This window comes from Bos javanicus, chromosome 22, assembly GCF_032452875.1.
Source record: "Bos javanicus breed banteng chromosome 22, ARS-OSU_banteng_1.0, whole genome shotgun sequence".
NCBI classification, from domain to species: domain Eukaryota; kingdom Metazoa; phylum Chordata; class Mammalia; order Artiodactyla; family Bovidae; genus Bos; species Bos javanicus.
The window spans coordinates 44,892,194-44,914,383 of record NC_083889.1 but is presented as its reverse complement, the minus strand read 5'-3'; the positions used below and the strand labels follow the sequence as shown (position 1 = coordinate 44,914,383).

The 22,190-nt window shown below is 37.0% G+C and overlaps 1 protein-coding gene across 10 annotated transcripts in view; it reads right to left on the bottom strand.

The window, feature by feature from the left end:
• ERC2 (ELKS/RAB6-interacting/CAST family member 2) overlaps positions 1-22,190 on the bottom strand; it is a 993,593-nt gene that overhangs the window by 650,118 nt on the left and 321,285 nt on the right. For all 10 annotated transcript variants that reach the window (XR_009732518.1, XR_009732519.1, XR_009732517.1 and 7 more), the window contains one exon: positions 16,973-17,140. Coding sequence is in view for 7 of the 10 variants with exons in the window: in XM_061396628.1 (XP_061252612.1) it covers positions 16,973-17,140 (168 nt within the window). In the remaining 3 variants the exon portion in view is untranslated. The remainder of the gene's footprint in view (positions 1-16,972; positions 17,141-22,190) is intronic.

Below are 22,190 nucleotides of genomic sequence, written 5' to 3'. Positions count from 1 at the left end.
GATTTCCCAATGCTTTCTTCTAGGTCTTTTACAGCCAAAATACCATCTCATAAAAACAAAGGCCTAGAAAAATTACAAAAAGTTAAAACAGGACTTTCTCCCTCTGAAGAGTATACGTCAGTTGATTTGATAAAAGTTCTGAAATCATCTTCAGGTCATCAATCAAATTTAGAATAATTTAGCTGCAACAGCATCTGTAAATATGAGAATATAAAATCCAAAAATAGGTAGGTGGGAGACATCTTGTGGCATCTTCGTGTCACTGGGAATGAAATTCAAGCCACCGACTCATTTATTTTTATTTTGTTTTCAATGTTTTCTTATGTAAATATCAAACATGCAAAAGTACAGAGAACAGTAAAATGAATCTCCATGTACTCATTTCCCACTTCAACAAGTATCCACTCCTGGGTACTCTTGTTTTGTCTATGACCTCACCTCCTTCGCTTCCCAGCCCCTTGATTATTTTAAACCAAACCCCAGGTATTATATGATTTCATCTGTAAATATTTTAATACGTTTCCTTAAGAGATAAGCAGTCTATGTTTTTTTTTTTTTTAAATGTTATCACAGCTAAGACAAGTTTACCAGTGACTCCTTACTATCATCAGTTCAATCTTCAAATTTCCCCAGTTGGCTCATAATTTTACCATTTTGTTTATTTGAATCAGGATCTAAATAAGGTTCATACATTATAATTGGTTCACTGGTCTCAAGTTTTTTAATCAATGATTTCCCTCTCTATCTATTTCTCTTTTCCTTGAAAATGCATTGTTGTTTCTAAAAACTAAAAAACAAAAAACTGCACGGAGTCATCTATCCTATTCTTCAAGTTTCCCATGGTGGGGAGCTTGCTCACTGAATCCCTTGGAGTTGTTTGCTAAGTTCCTCTCTGTCCTCTGTATTTCCAGTAAGTTTCAGGTTGGATTTTTCGAGCAAAACTGCTTCACTGGCAACAGAGCATACTTCCATCAGGAAGCATGCAGTATTTGATGCGGCATCCATTAATGTTCAATCCCCAAATCCATGAAATCATTAGAGGTTGCAAAATGGTGAGAGTCTAGCATTCTTTCTTCATTTATTAGCTGGAATATTTTTACAAAGAGAATATTCTCTGCCATAACTCTTTGCTACCCTGAGGTAGCATTTATATAAGTAAGTTATAATGAGGGCTCATTTCTTCCCATTTATTTGCCAGTTTCAAAAATAATGTGTTGGCTCCCTAGAATGTACAAAAAAAAATTTTTTTAATAGTATTTATCCTGAACTCAAGGACTGAATGAAGCATATTTCATGTACTATTAATCTTGATAATCTTTGTTAAGTGGCATTTTTTTTTTTAATTTGCCCCTAACTCCTTTTGATGTGTCCTATCAATGAAAAGAAGAGAAGCTAAAGGCAAAGGAGAAGGGGAAAGATATACCCATTTGAATGCAGAGTTCCAAAGAATAGCAAGGAGAGATAAGAAAGCCTTCCTCAGTGATCAATGCAAAGAAATAGAGGAAAACAATAGAATGGGAAAGAATAGAGATCTCTTCAAGAAAATCAGAGATACCAAGGGAACTTTTCATGCCAAGATGGGCACAATAAAGGGCAGAAATGGTATGGACTTCACAGAAGCAGAAGATATTAAGAAGAGGTAGCAAGAATACACAGAAGAACTGTACAAAAACAATCTTCACGACCCAATAATCACAACAGTGTGATGACTCACCTAGAGCCAGACATTCTGGAATTCAAAGTCAAGTGGCCCTAAGAAGCATCACCACAAAGAAAGCTAGTAGAGCTGATGGAATTCCAGTTGAGCTATTTCAAATCCTAAAAGATGATGCTGTGAAAGTGCTGCATTCAATATGCCAACAAATTTGGAAAACTCAGCAGGGGCCACAGGACTGGAAAAGGTCAGTTTTCATTCCAATCCCAAAGAAAGGCAATGCCAAAGAATGCTCAAACTACCACACAATTGCACTCATCTCACACGCTAGTAAAGTAATGCTCAAAATTCTCCAAGCCAGGCTTCAGCAATATGTGAACTGTGAACTCCCAGATATTCAAGCTGGATTTAGAAAAGGCAGAGGAACCAAAGACCAAATTGCTAACATCCGTTGGATCATCAAAAAAACAAGATAGTTCCAGAAAAACATCTACCTCTGATTTATTGATTATGCCAAAAACTTTGACAGTATGGATCACAACAAACTGTGGAAAATTCTTTAAGAGATGGAAATACCAGACCACCTGACCTGCCTCCTGAGAAATCTGTATGTAGGTCAGGAAGCAACAGTTAGAACTGGACATGAAACAACAGACTGGTTCCAAATAGGAAAGGAGTACACCAAGGCTGTATATTGTCACCCTGCTTATTTAACTTTTATGCAGAATACATCATGAGAAATGCTGGGCTGGATGGAGCACAAGCCAGAATCAAGATTGCTGAGAGAAATATCAATAACCTTAGATATGCAGATGACACCACCCTTATGGCAGAAAGTGAAGAAAGACTAAAGAGCCTCTTGATGAAAGTGAAAGAGGAGAGTGAAAAAGTTGGCTTAAAATTCAACAGTCAGAAAACTAAGATCATGGCATCTGGTCCCATTACTTCATGGCAAATAGATGGGGAAACAGTGGAAACAGTGACAGACTTCATTTTCTGAGGCTCCAAAATCACTGCAGATGGTGACTACAGCCATAAAATTAAAAGATGCTTGCTCCTTGGAAGAAAAGTTATGACTAACCTAGACAGCATATTAAAGAGCGGAGACATTACTTGGTCAACAAAGGTCTGTCTAGTCAAAGCTATGGTTTTTCCAGTAGTCATGTATGGATGTGAGAGTTGGACTATAAAGAAAGCTGAGCGCCAAAGAATTGATGCTTTTGAACTGTGGTGTTGGAGAAGACTCTTGAGAGTCCCTTGGATTGCAAGGAGATCCAACCAGTCCATCCTAAAGGAAATCAGTGAATCAGAACTATTCATTTGAAGGACTGATGCTGAAGCTGAAACTCCAATACTTTGGCCACCTTATGCGAAGAGGATGAGATGGTTGGATGGCATCACCGACTCAAGGGACATGAGTTTGAATAAACTCTGGGAGTTGATGATGGACAGGGAGGCCTGGCGTGCTGCAGTCCATGGGGTCACAAAGAGTCGGATAGAACTGAGTAAATGAACTGAACTGATAAATCTTTGAGAGCTTCCCTACTGTCCTAACTCTTCCCTGGCAGCTCAGTGGTAAAGAATCTGCCTGCAATGCAGGAGACCCTGGGTCAGGAAGATTCCCTGGAGAAGGGAATGGCAACCCACTCCAGCATTCTTGCCTGGAAAATCCATGGACCGAGGAGCCTGGTGGGCTAGGGTCCCTGGAGTCATGAAGAGTCGGACATGACTGAGCGACTAACTTTTGTTTTTTTCACTACTTTCTGAAATGACAAGATTTCACCATTTCCTGTCCCAGGCACAGACTTATCCATTTCCACAGAAGCCTTTAGTGGGAAAACAGCGAATATGATGCTTAGAAAGGCTATCACTACCAGAGATGGATCCTTATTTCTAGGACTTTGCAGGGTCACAGCTAGGATAAAGATAAGTTACATAGATATTGATATATTGATTTAGATTTTTTAAAACACACATCACAGGACTACAGTATTTTTACTTAACTTTTCAATCTCACATCTGTATCTTCTTCCCAAGTTCTGAAAATCCCTGCTCTTAATGCTGCCAACAAAAACATTCATTTGTTTTACCCCATTCTTTGCACACACTTGTCTTAGAATAAATTATTTCCTATAATAAATAATATCCACTACAACTAATAATATAATCACTGAAAAAAGTTTAAGATTCTATGTATTTTTTTTGTCTGGGACTATACAGTATTTCGGAGAAGGCAATGGCAACCTACTCCAGTACTCTTGCCTGGAAAATCCCATGGATGGAGGAGCCTGGTAGGCTGCAGTCCATGGGGTTGCTAAGAATCGGACATGACTAAGCGACTTCACTTTCACTATTCATTTTCATGCATTGGAGAAGGAAATGGCAACCCACTCCAGTGTTCTTGCCTGGAGAATCCCAGGGACGGCGGGGCCTGGTGGGCTTCCGTCTACGGGGTCGCACAGAGTCGGACACAACTGAAGGGACTTAGCAGCAGCAGCAGCAGCAGCATACAGTATTTCACTAGAGATGTTACTCCAAATACTGTATTTTATAGTCACCTGGAATAGATCCTCACTGTGTGGGGATATGGAGAAGGCAATGGCACCCCACTCCAGTACTCTTGCCTGGAAAATCTCATGGACTGAGGAGTCTGGTAGGCTGCAGTCCATGGGGTCGCTAAGAGTTGGGAACGACTGAGTGACTTCACTTTCACTTTTCACTTTCATGCATTGGAGAAGGAAATGGCAACCCACTTCAGTATTTTTACCTGGAGAATCCCAGGGACAGAGGAGCCTGGTGGGCTGCTGTCTATGGGGTAGCACAGAGTCGGACACAACTGAAGGGACTTAGCAGCAGCAGCAGTGTGGGGACAACACCACTCACATTAGTAGATAGGTTCATTTGTTTCATTTTCCTTTGACTTTTCAGAAATTGCCTTTTTGGATTTAATTTTGCTTTTTAATTATTATAAAATACACAGTTTCAAAGTAAAACCTACAAAACAAACTATATTCAAAGAAGTCTAAATTCTCTCCATGTTCACTCATTCAATTAACAAAACCCCTCAAATTTGGTTTTCAGTATTATAGTTTGTCCACCATTTTCTTTAAAATCTAAACAAATATATATATTCATACATACATTTATACATACATGTGCATTTCTTCAATCTCTTAGGTAAACAGCAGTTTTATACACTTATCACCAATCTTTTTTTTTCCCCCCACCTCACCATATATCCTACAGGTCACTCCATATCAATATATAGAGATACTCTTCATATTTTACACAGCTACATAGTAATCCATTTGTGGATCACAGTGATTTACTCAGTAAGTCCCATTCTGACAGACATGTTGGCTGTTTCTGGTCTTTTACTATTACAGATTACATTGTAATGAAAAATCTTGGCTGTTTTGTATGTTTGTCAGTTTATCTTTGGAATCTACTCCTAGAATTTGGATTTCAGAGTCAAAGGCAAACTTGTGTGAATTGCTAGATGTTGGCAAATTCCTCTCTGAAAGGGGATGTACCATTTTGCATTCCTAACAGCAGTGGTATTGTGGGGCTAGTTTTTCCCCACCAATAAGTAGCATATGTTTCAAATCTTGCAATTTTTGCTAATCTAACAAATGAGCAATCATTTTTCAATGTAGTTTTAACATGCATTTCTCTTATGTATCAGGTTGGGCATCATAAATTAAGGACTACTCACATTTATTTTTCTATGTAAAACCTACAATATTATGACCATTATTCTATCTATATATTGTTACCCTTTGGTTCTATAGGTTATTGGTCCCTAGGGTTGTTTTTAAGAAGTTTATTAGAGATAAAAACCCTCTTTTTGCAGCATAACTAGCAAGTATATTGCCCAAGTTGTTACTTGCCTTTTACTCTACGATAATTTTTGCCAGGCACAAATTCTTTATTTCATGTCATTAAGTTTATCAATCTTACATATTTTTGCTACTATCAGATCTTGATTCATAGTTAGCAATATTTTCCCCATAACAAAGTTACAGAAGAGTTAATTCATGTTTTCTCATAATACTAATATTAAAGCATCACCTAAAAAGGAATATTTTCATTGCTGCTGCTGCTGCTAAGTCGCTTTAGTCGTGTCCGACTCTGTGCGACCCCATAGACAAGCAGCCCACCAGGCTGCCCTGTCCCTGGGATTCTCCAGGCAAGAACACTGGAGTGAATTTCCATTTCCTTCTCCAGTGCATGAAAGTGAAAAGTGAAAGTGAAGTCGCTCAGTCGTATCTGACTCTGAACAACCCCATGGACTGCAGCCTACCAGGCTCTTCTGTCCATGGGGTTTTCCAGGCAAGAGTACTGGAGTGGGGTGCCATTGCCTTCTCCGTTGTTACCATGATGCAATATCTCATCTAATCCTCCCACTACACTTCCAGTGATGCCAAAGATCAATAATAGATTCAACAAATATTTTTGCAGTTCCTACATTGTGCCAGGCACTACTCTCAGAGCTCAGATACTTCAGAGAGTAAGTCAAAAGATCCCTTTCTTCAAGAAATTTATGTTGTGACGATGTTTTCCTTCTTTATAAATATTAGGTTAACAAAAGGTTAAAATAAATACTTAAGTGCATGCAGCACAGTAATGAAAACCCCAGCTAGGCCACAATGTCTCTGAGGAATAAGATTGTATTTTTGTGTACTATACAATCTATATTATAAACTTTGTCCAAGAAAGTGACACTTAAAAATTTAAAGATCTATAAATGAAAAAGGCTCTGAGCATAGAGACAAGTTTTCCTTCTGGTTAGTTACTTCCATGGTCTTACTCAGAGACCCTGTTACATGCCCAAAGTCTTTATGGATTGCTCTGATAAGCAACTAACAGTTCACTGGATTGAATTTTCCAATAGTAAACCCTAGTGGATATTCAGGGACAAAAAGAAGTATGAAAAAAAACTTAAATATTTCTCAATAATCATATTATGAGTGGTAATGCCAACAACATTTATCTCTTGTTCATTTTTGTATTCCTGGCATTTAGCACAACACCTAATCTACAGAAGGCATTTAATTTAGTAGGCTTATTTAATCTAAAGGAGATCCAACAAAGAAGGTTGCCAAAATGATGCTATTTATCTAGCTTCCATATCTTAGTGTTCTGTTTCTTCTAATACATACACACAACACACACACATACACACAGCAAAAAAACCAATATGACTAAATTTTTCCAAATTAAATCTTTAAAACTCATGTACATCTTTCCATAAATGTATTTTTCAACTTTGGATGGGAGTGAGGTTGAAGAGTTGACAAATACTAATGTCTACATCTCTGGCTGCTGCTGCTGCTGCTGCTAAGTCGCTTCACTCGTGTCCGACTCTGTGCGACCCCACAGACGGCAGCCCACCAGGCTCCCCCGTCCCTGGGATTCTCCAGGCAAGAACACTGGAGTGGGTTGCCATTTCCTTCTCCAACGCATGGCAGTCCCAAGCAATTCTCCTAGTCACTCATTTCCCTTTTTCCTCAACTGTTCTCACAAGAGTTGCCAAAGGTGGTCATAGCTATGGAGAACCAACCCTCTGACACCCAGCTTTGCTGGCACTAGCTAAGCAGTAACACTCAGTAAATGAGGAGCTGGGTCTTCTTATTCCCTTCACATTTCACAAGATCTTAATAACAGAACTTACGATCTGTCCAGTTTCAAATTAACAACTGCCAAGTAGTATTTTAGAGGCCGAATATTATTCTATTAATAAGGATTTGATAAATTATTTACACTGAAAATTTTAAATAATATAAAAAATAAATGCAAGAAAATAAATTCCACAAACTTCAAGAAAGAAATGCTGGCCATAAAAACAAATTTCTAGAGTTAAAATGATCCTCCCCTACACAACTTATTACCTCAAGTTGTATTCTCCCCCTTTAAAAAAAAATAAAGCAAGAAGGGTGAAATATGTCTGTATAGAATAAATATCTGTATTTAATTTAAAAAGAATAAAGTTCATATGAGAATGGGTAAAAGATTCTTGCAGAAGCCCTGCAATTTAACTTCACTCTTTACATTTTGGTTTGATATGTAAATACACACATAAAGAAGCCCAACCACAGCAAATGTTATCCTTTTTCCAGAGGAATGGAGGCAAGTGTTACAAATGTGGGTCCAGTGTCAGGGAGAACTTAATCACAATGTAAGCTGGTTATTTCCAAATGGTGATCCCTAAAGGAAAAAAAATAAATGGAAGTACTTAATAAATTCTGTTTTCCATAAAATTCATACCAAAAAAAAAAAAAAAGAAAGAAAGAAAGTGAGCTTGGAGGTCAGTGAGAGTTTGGTTGGATTTTCCTCCTCCTAAATTCTGTCATCTCCTTTTCTAAAGCGGCAATTTTCAGCTTCCCACAGACATGACATAAATATATTCTTTTTTTCCTGCAAAACATTCACCAGTAGGTAACACTTACTATGGACATGTACTGTCTCACAGATGATTAACTAATTGTATATTGTCACTTTAAGTTGCAGCTTAATATAGTATAGACATCTTTTGTAAAACAGAAATAAAAAGCACTACTGATCTATTGCTTTTCTTTCAAAGAATATAAGGGGCTCTGACGCTGTATCTCTATACCCCCCCGCCAAAAATGGATATAGATTATGAGGGGATGTAATACAGAAATTAAAATGAATCAATTATCTTAATTACATGTTGAGCCACACAGTTCAAATAACATCCCAATGAGCTCAGATAGAAGGACCAAATTCCTTTGTTTCACTAGAAAAATACGTTGTTCAAAGTAAGTTGACAATGGGCTAAGGATTGGAAAGTTTTTGATTAAAAAGGGATTTTTGTTGGAACATTTATAATGAGATTTGAGCTGCAGTAACAATATAAAATTGAAAGCAGAATTACATATAAAATGGTACTGTAAAATATCATTATTTTAGTACAATGGAAAATAAGGTGTTTGTGGTTTTACTCTATAAATTCTGTGTTGTCTGCTCATATGTATTCCTTCTTGGCCGTCCTCTAAATAGCCATTCTGATGTCCAAGTTCTTCTGCACCAGCATTCACTTGTGGTGGGGGGAACCCACACAATCAACCTCTCCTAGGCTCTGCTTTTTTCCTCCATTTTATTGGCTTTTCAAGACTAATTCTTGTCCACGCATCACACTGGTGTTCAGTTACATGGCAGACAATGAATTTTCCTAATCCATTTAGTGTGCTAACAGAGTCATGTTCACAATTTATAGAATTTCCTTTTAGACATCTACCTATTTCACAGTTGATTAAGATTCAAACTGAACACCTGTGTTTAAGAAGTCAAAAGCAATTTTATACTAACAAAGTGTTAAATACGGCATTTTCTGAAAGCCTGAACAATGACAACAAAAGCATTGGGCTCTGGACCTATGGAATAAAATAATGTTTGTAGCTACCTGTACCATCCTTTAACAGGACCCCTCAAAAAAAGTCACAGAACTGCAAACAACCAGGACACATTTTCATTCCTCCACCACAAGTCTTTCATATTTCACCTTAAGAAAGCAAGATTATGAGGCTGACTTGCAAAGTTTACCTGGGTGTCTAAAATCTGCAGAACAGCTAAAAATCTCAAGTGAAACCTAGCTCCTTTAAACAATGTCTTCACTAGCTAGATACCAGGACATTTTCAGCATTCTGGGGCCCCCAAAGGCTGACCCTGGCTCATTTTTGTGTGACCCCAAAGTTTTCACATCATTAATAAAGAGAGAATCAAAACAAAGCCCACAGACATTAGGGGAGGGGAATGTGTGTAGTTTGGCACTGGCATCATACATACCCTCAAAATGAAAAGGGGAAAAAAAATAAAATGCACGTAGCAAGGTGGTGACCCCTATAATGACTGTGGTTCCCAAGATTTTTTTCCTACTGGTAATAAACTATTTTGCAGACCTCCCAATTGTGGCCACCATGATAGTTACAACTTTGCAGGTTTATGTCTTTTTCTTGAAGTTAAGAGTGTTATCAATAAAAATTTCAAATGATGCCTTTCCTGGTCAAATAAAAACATTTTAAAATGTAAAGCCAATGACAGGATTACAATGAAAAATTCAAGTGACACCAGGATTTTGTTTTGTATATTTTTTCACCAACCTCCTTCATTTATTAATTTTAAAGACATTCCTTGCAACTCTTAAAAGTGATACAATGCACCCTGATTTGGCACTAGGGTGTTTTGACAGTCTTAAAACTTGGTTCCGTCATTTGCTACTAACTTTTTGAAAAAAACAATTCACTTTTAAATGCTGTGATTATGAAGGGCATTAAACAAAAGTCTATCTCAAAAAGGACAATTCTAATATTATCCTTTGAAGGCTGGACTAAAGTGATTAGAAAGGACTGTACTGATTGCCAGTCAACAGCGGCAAGAGGTAAAAAGAAAAACTGCAATTATTTTTTTTAAAGTAAAGGAGCATTCCTTGTAAATCCCATCTTATGTATTGTGGAAAATACAGTCATTTAAAAAACTCCTTTGGTCAACATGTGTGAGTTTAGAAGAAGGAGTAGTTCCTCAAGCATATGAACAGTTTGCAAAGCCCTTTGGGAGTGCATCTTGTCCCACAGCCCCTGGACACCATAAAGCATTCCCAACTCCTTGTCAGGGTGACCTTTATACCCAGGAGTCTTGGCCTCACCTTGAAGTGGGGGGAGGACCCATTTCAATGAGAAACAAACCCAGAAGCAAGGACTCATAAAATGTGTCTTGTCTCCATAAAATGACATTTTCATAGTCAAAAGCTTGGTTTTATGATTCATCATGAAAACTGACAGCTCCACTAGTTGTGTTATCACACTGAATCATCCATGACTCAGAGGAACAAAAAACGCTACCATGGGCTTAAAAAGCACCTCCTCCTCCACCAGTACCTTGCACAATCTCCCTGAAGAAATTATCATCACCATTTCTCTTAAGAATGCATTTAATTTTTATACTACATATGTACAGTAAGTGTATCATAGACCATTTAAAGATCATGTGAGACTCTAATAAAAATAAAACACAGTAAGATACTGTTGTCCATTCCTTTTTTTTTTCCTACAAAGGGTGAATGCATGTATGAATATGTACATATATACACAATCCTAAACATTTTTAAAGAAATAAAAATTAAATAATATACAAAAAATTCTTCTTAATATACTGGAATTCTAGACTTCATAAAATGGTATCCTCCCAACAATATCCCGCATTAATATGCCCACAGTACTACTGCTATAGCCACAATGTTACTGTAAGAATTTATGATCTCAGAGTTATTCATTCTTATCCCTATTCATAGACAGTACAGGGTTGTATCTAGTGAGCATTCTTGAATCCCTAGTGAACCTCCCTGTTCAATACAGAATTATAAAATCTGGCATAACCTTTGCCATGAATATTAAATGAGATAATGTACATCACTTACTTAACACAAAGAAAACCCTTGGTCCACTGGGACGCTTGAAAAGTGCTAGATTTCTAGTTAAGAGTTTTAGAACTTGAGAACCCAAGTCTGTCACTCACTGTTCTGTGACCTTGAGCAAGATACATATTCTCTCTGAACCTCTATTTCCTAGTCTTAAGAAAGGGGGACAACAATACCAAATTCACAAGCTGTAAATCAAGTTTAAAATAACATATTGCGTGGAAAACAGCCACAGTTTTTGAAAGTCAACAGAGCAGTCACGTCTTGTACTTAGGAGACATTCGAGCAATGCAATTAAATTACTAAATCCTCTAAGATTATGGATCCCACATTATCCAGCACCTTGTGCATGACAGATGCTTAATAAAATATTATCAAATAATATGCTGCTTTTTCAGACAAGTTTAGGGGAGGGTCTATCTAAAGTATAGCTGACTGAAGCATTTCTAAGTAGATGCAGTAACTCCTGAAATACTCTGTAAGTCTATAAATATAATTCCTTTTCTCAAGGAGAACCAGAGGATCAGTTTAAATCAAAACATAAAATCTTAACATTAACAGTGTAATCACCTTAGGAATACTGGAGTGGGTAGCCATTCCCTTCCCCAGGGGATCTTCCTGAACCAAGGATCAAAGTAACATCTCCTGCACTGGCAGGCGAATTCCTTACCACTGAACCAGGAGGGAACCCTTAGCAATGTTAGCTTTAAATTACAAGAGATATAAATGGATATTTTCATATAGCTTGCATACTTCAGTTGTCAAAGGAGCTAAACATTTAATTCTAGCTTCTTTGTTTCCTTTTGTCTGCTTTTAAAGAAGCAAAGAGAGATGAAGTCCAATTAAGATTTTGTGGGGAATTATTACCAACCAGTGATAATGGATTCAGTGAGTATTCAAGGTATTCTGATCAGCTCTTTATCATATATCCATGCTGCTAAGTCACTTCAGTCGTGTCCGACTCTGTGCGACCCCATAGACGGCAGCCCACCAGGTTCACCCATCCCCAGGATTCTCCGGGCAAGAACACTGGAGTGGGTTGCCATTTCCTTCTCCAATGCAGCAAAGTGAAAAGTGAAAGTGAAGTCACTCAGTCGTGTCTGACTCTTAGCGACCCCGTGGACTGCAGACTACCAGGCTCCTCTGTCCATGGGATTTTCCAGGCAAGAATACTGGAGTGGGGTGCCATTGCCTTCATATATCCATATACCCACTATATGTTGACTCAATAAAGGCAGCAACCAAATGTGGCACATAGTAGTCATTCAAAATATATATGTTGAATGAAAAATTCATGAAATCCATAGGGCAGGGATCTTTAATGTGAAACTCTTGGAAATGCTTCAGAGTATATGTAAAGTACCTGAAAGTATATATGTTATGCCATGTGAATATAAGTATGGATGTGCTGAGGTTAATTTTCTGAGGAGTGAACCAAAAGACTGCACAACATTTTCTTATATTGATGACATTTAAAAACCAAAATCAAAAATGTTATGGATCATTGCCAGGAGCTACCACTAACCTAACCTGCATGTATTGCCTCTCACCTTCTCAACACTAAACCCATACATTTTTTAATTAACAGGTTGTCAAGTGTTTTCTTTTAGACCAGTAGAAGGTTTCCCTAACTACTTTGAACAGAAATGAGTATAAAAGCAACCATCATATTCCACTATCATATAACATATCTTCCAGAAAACATACAGAAGAGATATCATGCTTGGCAGTTAGGGAATCATGCTGGGCTGGGGCAAAGTGTACTTGCAAGAAAACACACAGACACCTTTTAATTTGAAGCCAGAACAAAATAGATGGCATTTTCGTAGTATTTTCATTTCTCTGTATCATTCCAAGACATAAAAAAGTGACTCAATTGAAATATAAAAGTCTGAACTCAGTAAAAGCAGATACCAAAAATTCAAAGGAGACCCACAAAGGTAGAACACACAGAATGGATGGTAAGAGGAGAAGTGCGGTGGAGTGTTTTCCAAATATTCTGACATAGAATAGTGATAAAAATCACAGCAATGATGATAGTCAACACAACTGATAGTTAAAACCCTTTAGAAGAATCTAAACATTTCTCACATGGACACATCAAGCTGGCACAACGCTGCTGTTTTACAGTCAAGATGTGGAGGCTCAGAAATTTAAGTCTTGTTTATGTCACAGTGATTAAATGGGGAGATTAAGGCATGTGCACACATCTCCCACTTCTAAATGCTGCTTTTTCATATCACATTTTACTTCAGATGATAAAATAATAGCTAGGCCTTTCTTCTTTGTAATTTCTGGATATGTTGGCAATTATTCATTGAAATTCATAAAAGTCAAGGCACTAAAGTCAATTTACTATTATCTCTATGCACATGAAATTAATGTGTTGGTTGATAAGAGTAAATTAGTACGTGGAAAACATCAAGGGAAGTAGCAAAATAAGATACTTGGCGTTAGGGTTCTTTGAAGCTATTTTAAAAAGTAAAATGCTATGTTAAGAGCTATGTGGTGTCTGTGTGTGTGTGTGTGTATGTGTGTAATTATTATTCCATTGATTTACTGCACACATGTCAAAGAGCATCTGGGCATCTGTACAAGTTAAAACAAATCTATCCAGGAGCCAAGCCACATAGCCACAAACCCAGACAACTTGCCTCCCACCTTGTCCCACCCTTCAACCTACCACCTCCCAAATGCAAATTGCATGGTGGTAAAAGCCTTCCTTATGGAGATGAACTGTTGAGTCAGTAACATCTGTCACTTTCACCATATTCTAAAAGAGAAGCCAAAAACAGCTAATGGCAAAGGTTTTCCAGAGATGCCGGAAGGCCTCTTCCCATTCTAGAGAAAGTCGTCTTCTGTTTTGGCAAGAGCATTCAGTAAAGACTTAGGAATCTACCTGGAAGGAGCTATCACTTATAACCTCTTCCAAGAATGAAACCATACCTTTCATAAGAATGTAAACTCAGTTCTTTCCTTGTAGGGCACAAGGAAACATCTCACCTACTGAATACTCACCGACTAACCCACATTAGGTAAGGAGACTCTTATTTTCCTCTGTTTTGCCAAGAAGCAGGAAAATCACTTTAATGTATTTTACTGGGCTGCCAAAAATCCTTTGCCTATGATCCAACAATTAGAGCTAATTTCAACGTAAATTGCTTCCTCTAAGAGATGGATATCATTAGATAACTCTTTCCATTTCCATTTACGAAGATTTTAAAAGAAGAAAAAAGGCAAAAGAAAATTCCTTGTATGTTTCCAGCTGATAAAATCATTAATCTCACACTCCCAACTTCAAAGCAGAAAACCAGAAAATCATCTCACTTTCTCTACACATGGAGAATACTTTTTTCTACTTTAAAGTGCCGTCTCTTTATTGGGTCATTTTAATTATTGAATGTGGGATGAAAGCTATCCATATAATGTCGCCACTGTCTTTTTCATGAAATATATATAGGTCTAATTTGAACTACATTAATTCGAGAGATGCAAAATACAAGGGGACAGAATAAGAAAAGGGAGAGAGGCTGGGGAATAGAGCACTCATCAATACAAGGCCGTGAAAGGAAGATAGTAAGCTTTTCTAAGCTGACTTTTCTCATTCTTTCCTTCTGCAGGGGAACTATCAAGAAGCCTGGGCCATATCTCAACAGACTGCCTTGCATCTTAAGTTTCCTTCTACACAGCAACACAATTACAGTAACTTTATTAGTAGTGACAATATTACTGTCAATGTAAGACAACTGTGATACAACCTGTTGCTGTGTGAATGTCCACTTTAAAGAAAAGCTTGTGCTCATAGAAAGGAGGTTAGCAAATCTGGCCCTGTTCAGAGTAAGACTGTTAGAGAAAAGACAAACCAGGCATGCAAATTCCCAATCAATCCTCTCACCAAGAAATCACACGCCATACATGGCAAACTTTTTCTATAAAGGACCAGAGAGTAAATATTTTCAACACAAAAGCAACCAAAGACAGCACATAGATGAAAGAGTATGGTTGTGTTCTAATAAAACTTTACAAAATCAGGCAGAGAGCAGGATTTGTCCCAATAAGCCAACAGACAAGTACTACATGGAAATGTTCTATATATAGCTGTGCTGTCCCATACACTAGTCTCTAACTACATATGACTATTAAATACATGAACAGTGGCTAGTGTGACTGAGAAGCTACCATCAAAATTTAACTGCACTTTAATTAATCTAGATTTGAATAGACCCATGTGCCTGGTGGCTATAGTATTAGACAGCATAGTTTTATAGCACTGCTACTGCTAAGTCACTTCAGTCGTGTCTGACTCTGGGCGACCGCAGAGACGGCAGTCCACCAGACTTCCCCGTCCCTGAGATTCTCCAGGCAAGAACACTGGAGTGGGTTGCCGTTTCCTTCTCCAATGCATGAAGGTGAAAAGTGAAAGTGAAGTCTCTCAGTCGTGTCCGACTCTAGCGACCTCATGGACTGCAGCCTACCAGGCTCCTCCGTCCATGGGATTTTCCAGGCAAAAGTACTGGAATGCCATTACACTATATAGTAATAATATATAATAATACAGTATAGTATTAGCACAGTTCTAGGATCACTGCTATTCACTGCTGTTTCCTCAAATATTATACAAGTCAACCTTCAATTAAGGCATAGTTCACATTTATGCCTTAAAAATTTAAATATCCAAGCTGCTACATTCACAGTGGAACTATACACAACTAAAAATTATATTTCTTAAATGTAAAATATCTACATCATTGAGGCCAAAATGACAGTGTTGGTTTGAAGCTACCAATTAACTGCCTATTGACCAATGAAATGCATAGACCGATCAGGTCCAGGCCAAGACCTGTCCAACCTGGAGCCTGTTTCCTTTCTCCTCTGTGCATTTTCCTGCACCTTGGCTGAGGGCACAGATCTACTCCATGGCCCGAGTAACTCCTACAGAAAATCCAAACTTCCCGAGAGACCCCAAACACATGCAAAGACATGGCTTCAAGAGCACAAGAAACAACATGTAACTCAAGTAGAGTCTTCTAAAGTAATCCATGTAAAACAGTGCCTTGACACAAAAATGAGGGAGATTCACTGTTTTCTTTGCTATTGACTCCATGTAATAATTTATTTTCTAGTAACTGTTTTATTTATATAATAACTAGTTTGTGTTCTGCATTTCTTAGCAGACCCAAGATATAATTCAAGGAGAAGAAGCAAGAAAGTAGGATAGCAACAAGTTATTTAGGTTTTTTTTTTTTTCTTCTAAGTATGAATAAGAAATAAAAATCACATTTCATTTAAGAAACTGTATGAATAAGTTGAAACAATATCAACTTTCTTCAAATGGTAAAATAATCTTGAAATTTGAGGACACTCTTTAGGAAGTAAGAAACATAAGGGTACCAGGAGTGAAGCCTACACAGACACACAGTAACAGGAAGGTAGATGACATTCTTATGCTTTTATGATTTTTGATAAAATGAAACCATTTCAGGTTTAATCATTATCTGTGGTTCCAACATCCAAAAAAATAAAATCTCCAAAAAATGAAAGAAAGAAAAGAAAAGCAAACTCCTTTGGTGGCACAACCTAACACAAATCAATAGGAGGTTTCTTATATATACTTTAATTATTCTACTTAAGTATAAAAAAATTTTTTTCTCTGTACAAATATTCATATATTTGTTTATGGGATATTGCTGCAACCCCACTGGGAGTGTTAGACAATCTGTGATTCATGCAACAGATCTTACCTTTCCAAAATCCCCAAGATACCTGATATCCAAGATGTATCTGGCCCCAAGGATTTGGATAAGGGAGTCTTCTAATGAAACCTGTTTGGGTAGGACATTTGCTGTCAATTCAATGTCTACTTTCCTGAAACAGTACCTTACCTCAGTCTGAAGAATGGCAGCTCTCTGTTCTTTGGCAGTAAGTGACTCTTTAAGCACTTCAATGTGTTGCTTGCAATCTGAATTCTGATTGCTGAGAGTTTCAAGCTTTGTTTGTAAGGCAAGAAGTTCTGACTCTTTCTTTGAAAGCTCCTGCTTCAGCTGATCAATCTGTAAAACAATGAAATTACAAAAAATTATAAGCTACAGCTCCTACTCTTTACATTTGAGGACTACTGAATTCTCTTAAATTTTCAAGAGCTAGTGATCATTACTCCAACACGGCAGACCATGAGCTTAAAAATACAGCCTTGGGAGTCACTTAGTCTTGGGGGTCCAGGGAGGGTCTTCAAAGGCAACTGACAATAGAAAACAGGAAAGGTAAGGTCCACAAGATGCTTTCTTGTGGATGTGAACCAAGGTTCATAATGGAATGAAGGCTTCCTGGCCAAACCCACAACTCATCCAAGAAAAAATAAGGTCTATTGACCATGGTCCTCAGAAGGGTCAACAGGGAGCTAAGAAAGGTAATTACCCAAGACAGAATCTAGACCTTCTCTGATACTCCACAATGGAAATGATCATTCAAGAGCATCATTTGACAGAAGAGAATCCTCACCCCCCCAAAAACAAGCATTGAGGGATCTTTTTTCTTATATTACATATTAAAAAGATATGTAAAAAAGAACATCAAAAATACATAAAATAGAAAAAAATACAAAAAACATCCATTATTCAATTCACTAAAAGGATCACTAGAATTACCCAATTCCCAACCCATTTCTATTTCCTTTCCCTCTCTGCAAACAATCACCACCCTAAATTTTGTGTTCATCCTTTTCTTATTTGTCTTTCAAGCTTACCTTATTTTTCTGCACCTGTAAATTCTACACTATTTAATTTTGCATGGTTTTTAACTTTATTTGCACTGTTTTCTTTTTTAGCTTTTTTCTTTTTTCTATTCAATCTAATATTTTCAAGATTAAATCAAGTTTCTATTTGTGCAATGTGTTCATTTTCATTAAAGTACAAGCTTGCTCCTTGGAAGAAAAGCTATGACCAACATAGACAGCATACTAAAAAGCAGAGACATTACTTTACCAACAAAGGTCCATCTAGTCAAAGCTATGGTTTTTCCAGTGGTCACGTATGGATGTGAGAGTTGGACTATAAAGAAAGCTGAGTGCTGAAGAATTGATGCTTTTGAACTGTGGTGTTGGAGAAGACTCTTGAGAGTCCCTTGGATTCCAAGGAGATCCAACCAGTCCATCCTAAAGGAAATCAGCCCTAAATATTCATTGGAAGGACTGATGCTGAAGCTGAAACTCCAATACTTTGGCCACCTGATGCGAAGAACTGACTCATTTGAAAAGACCCTGATGCTGGGAAAGATTGAAGGTGGGAGGAGAAGGGGACGACAGAGGATGAGATGGTTGACGGGCATCACCAACGTGATGGACGTGAGTTTGAGTAGGCTCTGGGAGTTAGTGATGGACAGGGAAGCCTGGCATGCTGCAGTCCATGGGGTCACAAAGAGTCAGACACAACTGAGCGACTGAACTGAACAGTATTCCATTGTAAGACTTCATAAAAATGTATTTGTCTACTGCACTGTTAAAAGACATTTGGGCTTATTTCCAGGTTTTTTTTGCTATTATGAAAAATGCTATTCTGAACATTCTTATACATACTACCTGGTACACACTGTAAAAAATAATCTAGGAGTTAAATAGCTGGAACACAGAGTATGCACATCTTCATATTCACTAGATAACATTAAAGTGTTTTCTAAAGGACTTATATTAATTTCTATGGTCGCAAGCAATGTGTAAATGTGCCAATCACTCCATGTCTTTGCCAATATCATATGTCATTGGAGTTTTACATTTTGGCCAGTCTGTTAGGAGTTATGGTAGAAGTCCTCTAAAAATGACTGCCACCAATTTCTTCCTACATATACACATATGCCATTCTTCAAAACTAAAGGAGGAGTCTATTTACCCTCCTCTTGAGCATGGACTGAAGTGTGACTTGCTTCAGCTAGCAAAATGCAGAACAAGTGTCAGTATGAGTGTTCCAGCCTCTAGGAGAACTAGCAGCCTTAGCTTCCTCTCACTGGAAGCTAACCACAAGGACAGAAGTCCAACCACCCTGTGACCACTTGGCTGTGAAGAAGTCTATGCCAGTCACGCAGAAAGACAGAGAGGAACTTTTCTGATATTCCTGGTGGAATTTGTGGCTTCTGTCTTGTCCCTGGTCTTAAAGGGAAGAATTTCAATATTTTGTCATTAAGCTCGATGCTTGCTTTCAAGTTTTAGAAAGTTCCCTTTTACTACAACTCTGCCAAGAGTTGTTTTTTTAATCATTAAGGAATGCTTAATATTATCCAGCATTTTTCTGCACCTCGTGATTTATCACATTTTCACCTTTAATATATTATAATAAATTATATTAATGTATTTTTAAAATATTACTCTCTCCATGCATTACTGTGAAAAACTCCACTTCATCATGATGCATTATTATTTTTATATATTACTGGATTCATCCAGCATTTCTACATTTATGGGCAAGACTGATTTGTAATTTTCCTATCTTGTGCTATCTTTATCAAGTTTTAGCATCAATTTAGCCTTCCAAATAAAGTAGGGAGTGTTCATTCTTTTACTGTGTTCTGAAATGATTTGTGTAAAACTGCAAATTTTTTTTCACTGAAGTTCATTAAAAATCACCCCAAAAATCATCCAGAGCTGGTATTTTCTTTTTCCAAAGACCATTCCTTACTTCATCCATCATTAATGATTATAGGAATATCCATGTTTCTAATTTTGTGAATCAATTTTGCTAAGTTATTTTCATTAAAAGACTTTCATTTCATCTAAATTTTCACCTGTTGGCATGAAGTTTTCATAAAACTCATTTATATTTGATATTATGGTATCTATGACTATCTTTTTTCATTCCTAATATTTTTATTTTTAATTATTTCCTTTTTCTTTTCTTTTCTTTTATTTTTTAACTTTACAATATTGTATTGGTTTTGCCATATATCAACATGATGAATCTCAGCAGAAGCATGTCCCATTAAATAACCTCTTCAAAGAGCCAATTTTGGTTCTGTTGATCATCCAACATTTTTATTTTCTATTTCATTAGTTTCAGCTCTAATTTTAAAATTATTTTCTTCTTCATACTTTCCTTGGGTTTATTCTATTTTCTTTTCCTAAGCTTAAGTTGGAATATTATCTCACAAATTTTCATACTTTTTTCTTTCCATGTATGAGCCTTAAGAGCATATATTTTCCTGTCAGTATCACTTTAGCTCACTCTCTCTAGTTTGATATACCTTGACATTATTGTACAGCCTTAAATATTTTCCAATCTCCATTATTATTCCTTGAACCATGAATAACTTAAAAATGTGTTTCTTAATCTCCAAATACATAAGTGTTTCCTAGTTATCTCTTTTTTTTTATGTCTTACTTGCTTTGTGAGTAGAGAACATGGTCTGTTCTACAGTATTCATTTGAAATTTGGTGTATCTTGCTTTATGCACAGTATGTATTCAGTGATCATAAATGTATTCTGTATGAAAGTGAAAAGTGAAGTCGCTCAGTTGTATCTGATTCTTTGCGACCCCATGGACTGTAGCCTACCAGGCTCCTCCGTCCATGGAATTTTCCAGGCAAGGGTACTAGAGTGGGCTGCCATTTCCTTCTCCAGAGGATCTTCCCAACCCAGGGATTGAACCTGGGTCTCCACATTGCAGGCAGACACTTTACTGTCTGAGCCACCAGGGAAGCATTCTGTATACTATGTGCTTAAAAAGATTATGGATCCAACAATTGTTGGGTGCAATATTCCATATATGTGCATGACATTTGATTATACTTTTATTTGTATAACATTTCCATCATCTTAATATGAAACTTTAAGTAGAAAAGTCACTCTTCATTCCTCATCCTCTACACCTAGCCCTAGGCAACCAATAATCTACATCATGGACTGGTCTTTTCTGGGAATTTCATATAAATGCACTCTTCAATATACGTACTTTGTCACTGGCTTCCGTAACATACACAACATTTCAAGTTTCATCCATGTTGTAGCATGTATAAGTACTTCATTGCTCTTTATAGCTGAGTAATATTTCACTGTATGAATATACATGATTGTTTCTATCCATTCATCAGATAATGGACACCTAAGTTGTTTCCACATTTTGACTATTAATAATGCTGCTTGATCATTCATGTACAAGTGTGTGGAGACATATGCTTTCATTTCTCTTGGATATAAACACAGGTGTGAAACTGCTAGGTCACATGGTAACTATGTTTAGCTTTCTGAAGAATTTCTACCTGCTTTTCAAACTGACTATACAATTTTATTGGAGAAGGAAATGGCAACCCACTCCAGTGTTCTTGCCTGGAGAATCCCAGGGATGGGGGAGCCTGGTGGGCCGACTCTGTCGCACAGAGTCGGACACGACTAAAGTGACTTAGCAGGAGAAACATATAAGGGTTCTAATTTCTTTAAAACCTCACCAGCACTTGTTATCATCTGTCTTTTCATTCGTCATCATTCCAGTGAGTATATAGTGGTTATCTCCTTATGGTTTTGCTTTCTCTAATGACTAAGATGTTATCAAATATTTTTTTCCATACTTATTAGACATTCATATATCTCCTTTGGACAAATGTTCTGTTAAGACTTTTTCTTTGCCTCTAAGATTTTATGTCTTTATTTTGATGCAAATAGAGAGATTTCATTTTATTTATCCTATTTTGAGTATTTTAAGACTTCTGAATCTGTAGACTGATACCTGTGAAAATTCTCAGCTTTTATCTCTTTTATCTCTTCAAATATGGCTTCTGAATAATAACTGTCCCTATTACATCTCTCTTTCCTCAAGAATTTGGATTAGATTTGTGCTAGATCTTCTTATTCTATCTTCTATGCATCTTTAATGTTTTCTATCTTTTTATATTTCATTTAATTTCTTCTGCCCTATTTTCTAGTCTATTAAGTTTCTCTTCTGCTATGACCACTCTGCAATTAAATATATTTCTCAAACTTTAAAATTTCCATTTTTATATTTTTCCATTTTTAAGTCATTTTATTTGCTTCTTTCTAAATTTCCTTGGTATTTTTATAGCCTCTTGCCCTTTAGCCATATTCTCAACTCCTTCTTTTATTTAACATACTGCTGCTGCTAAGT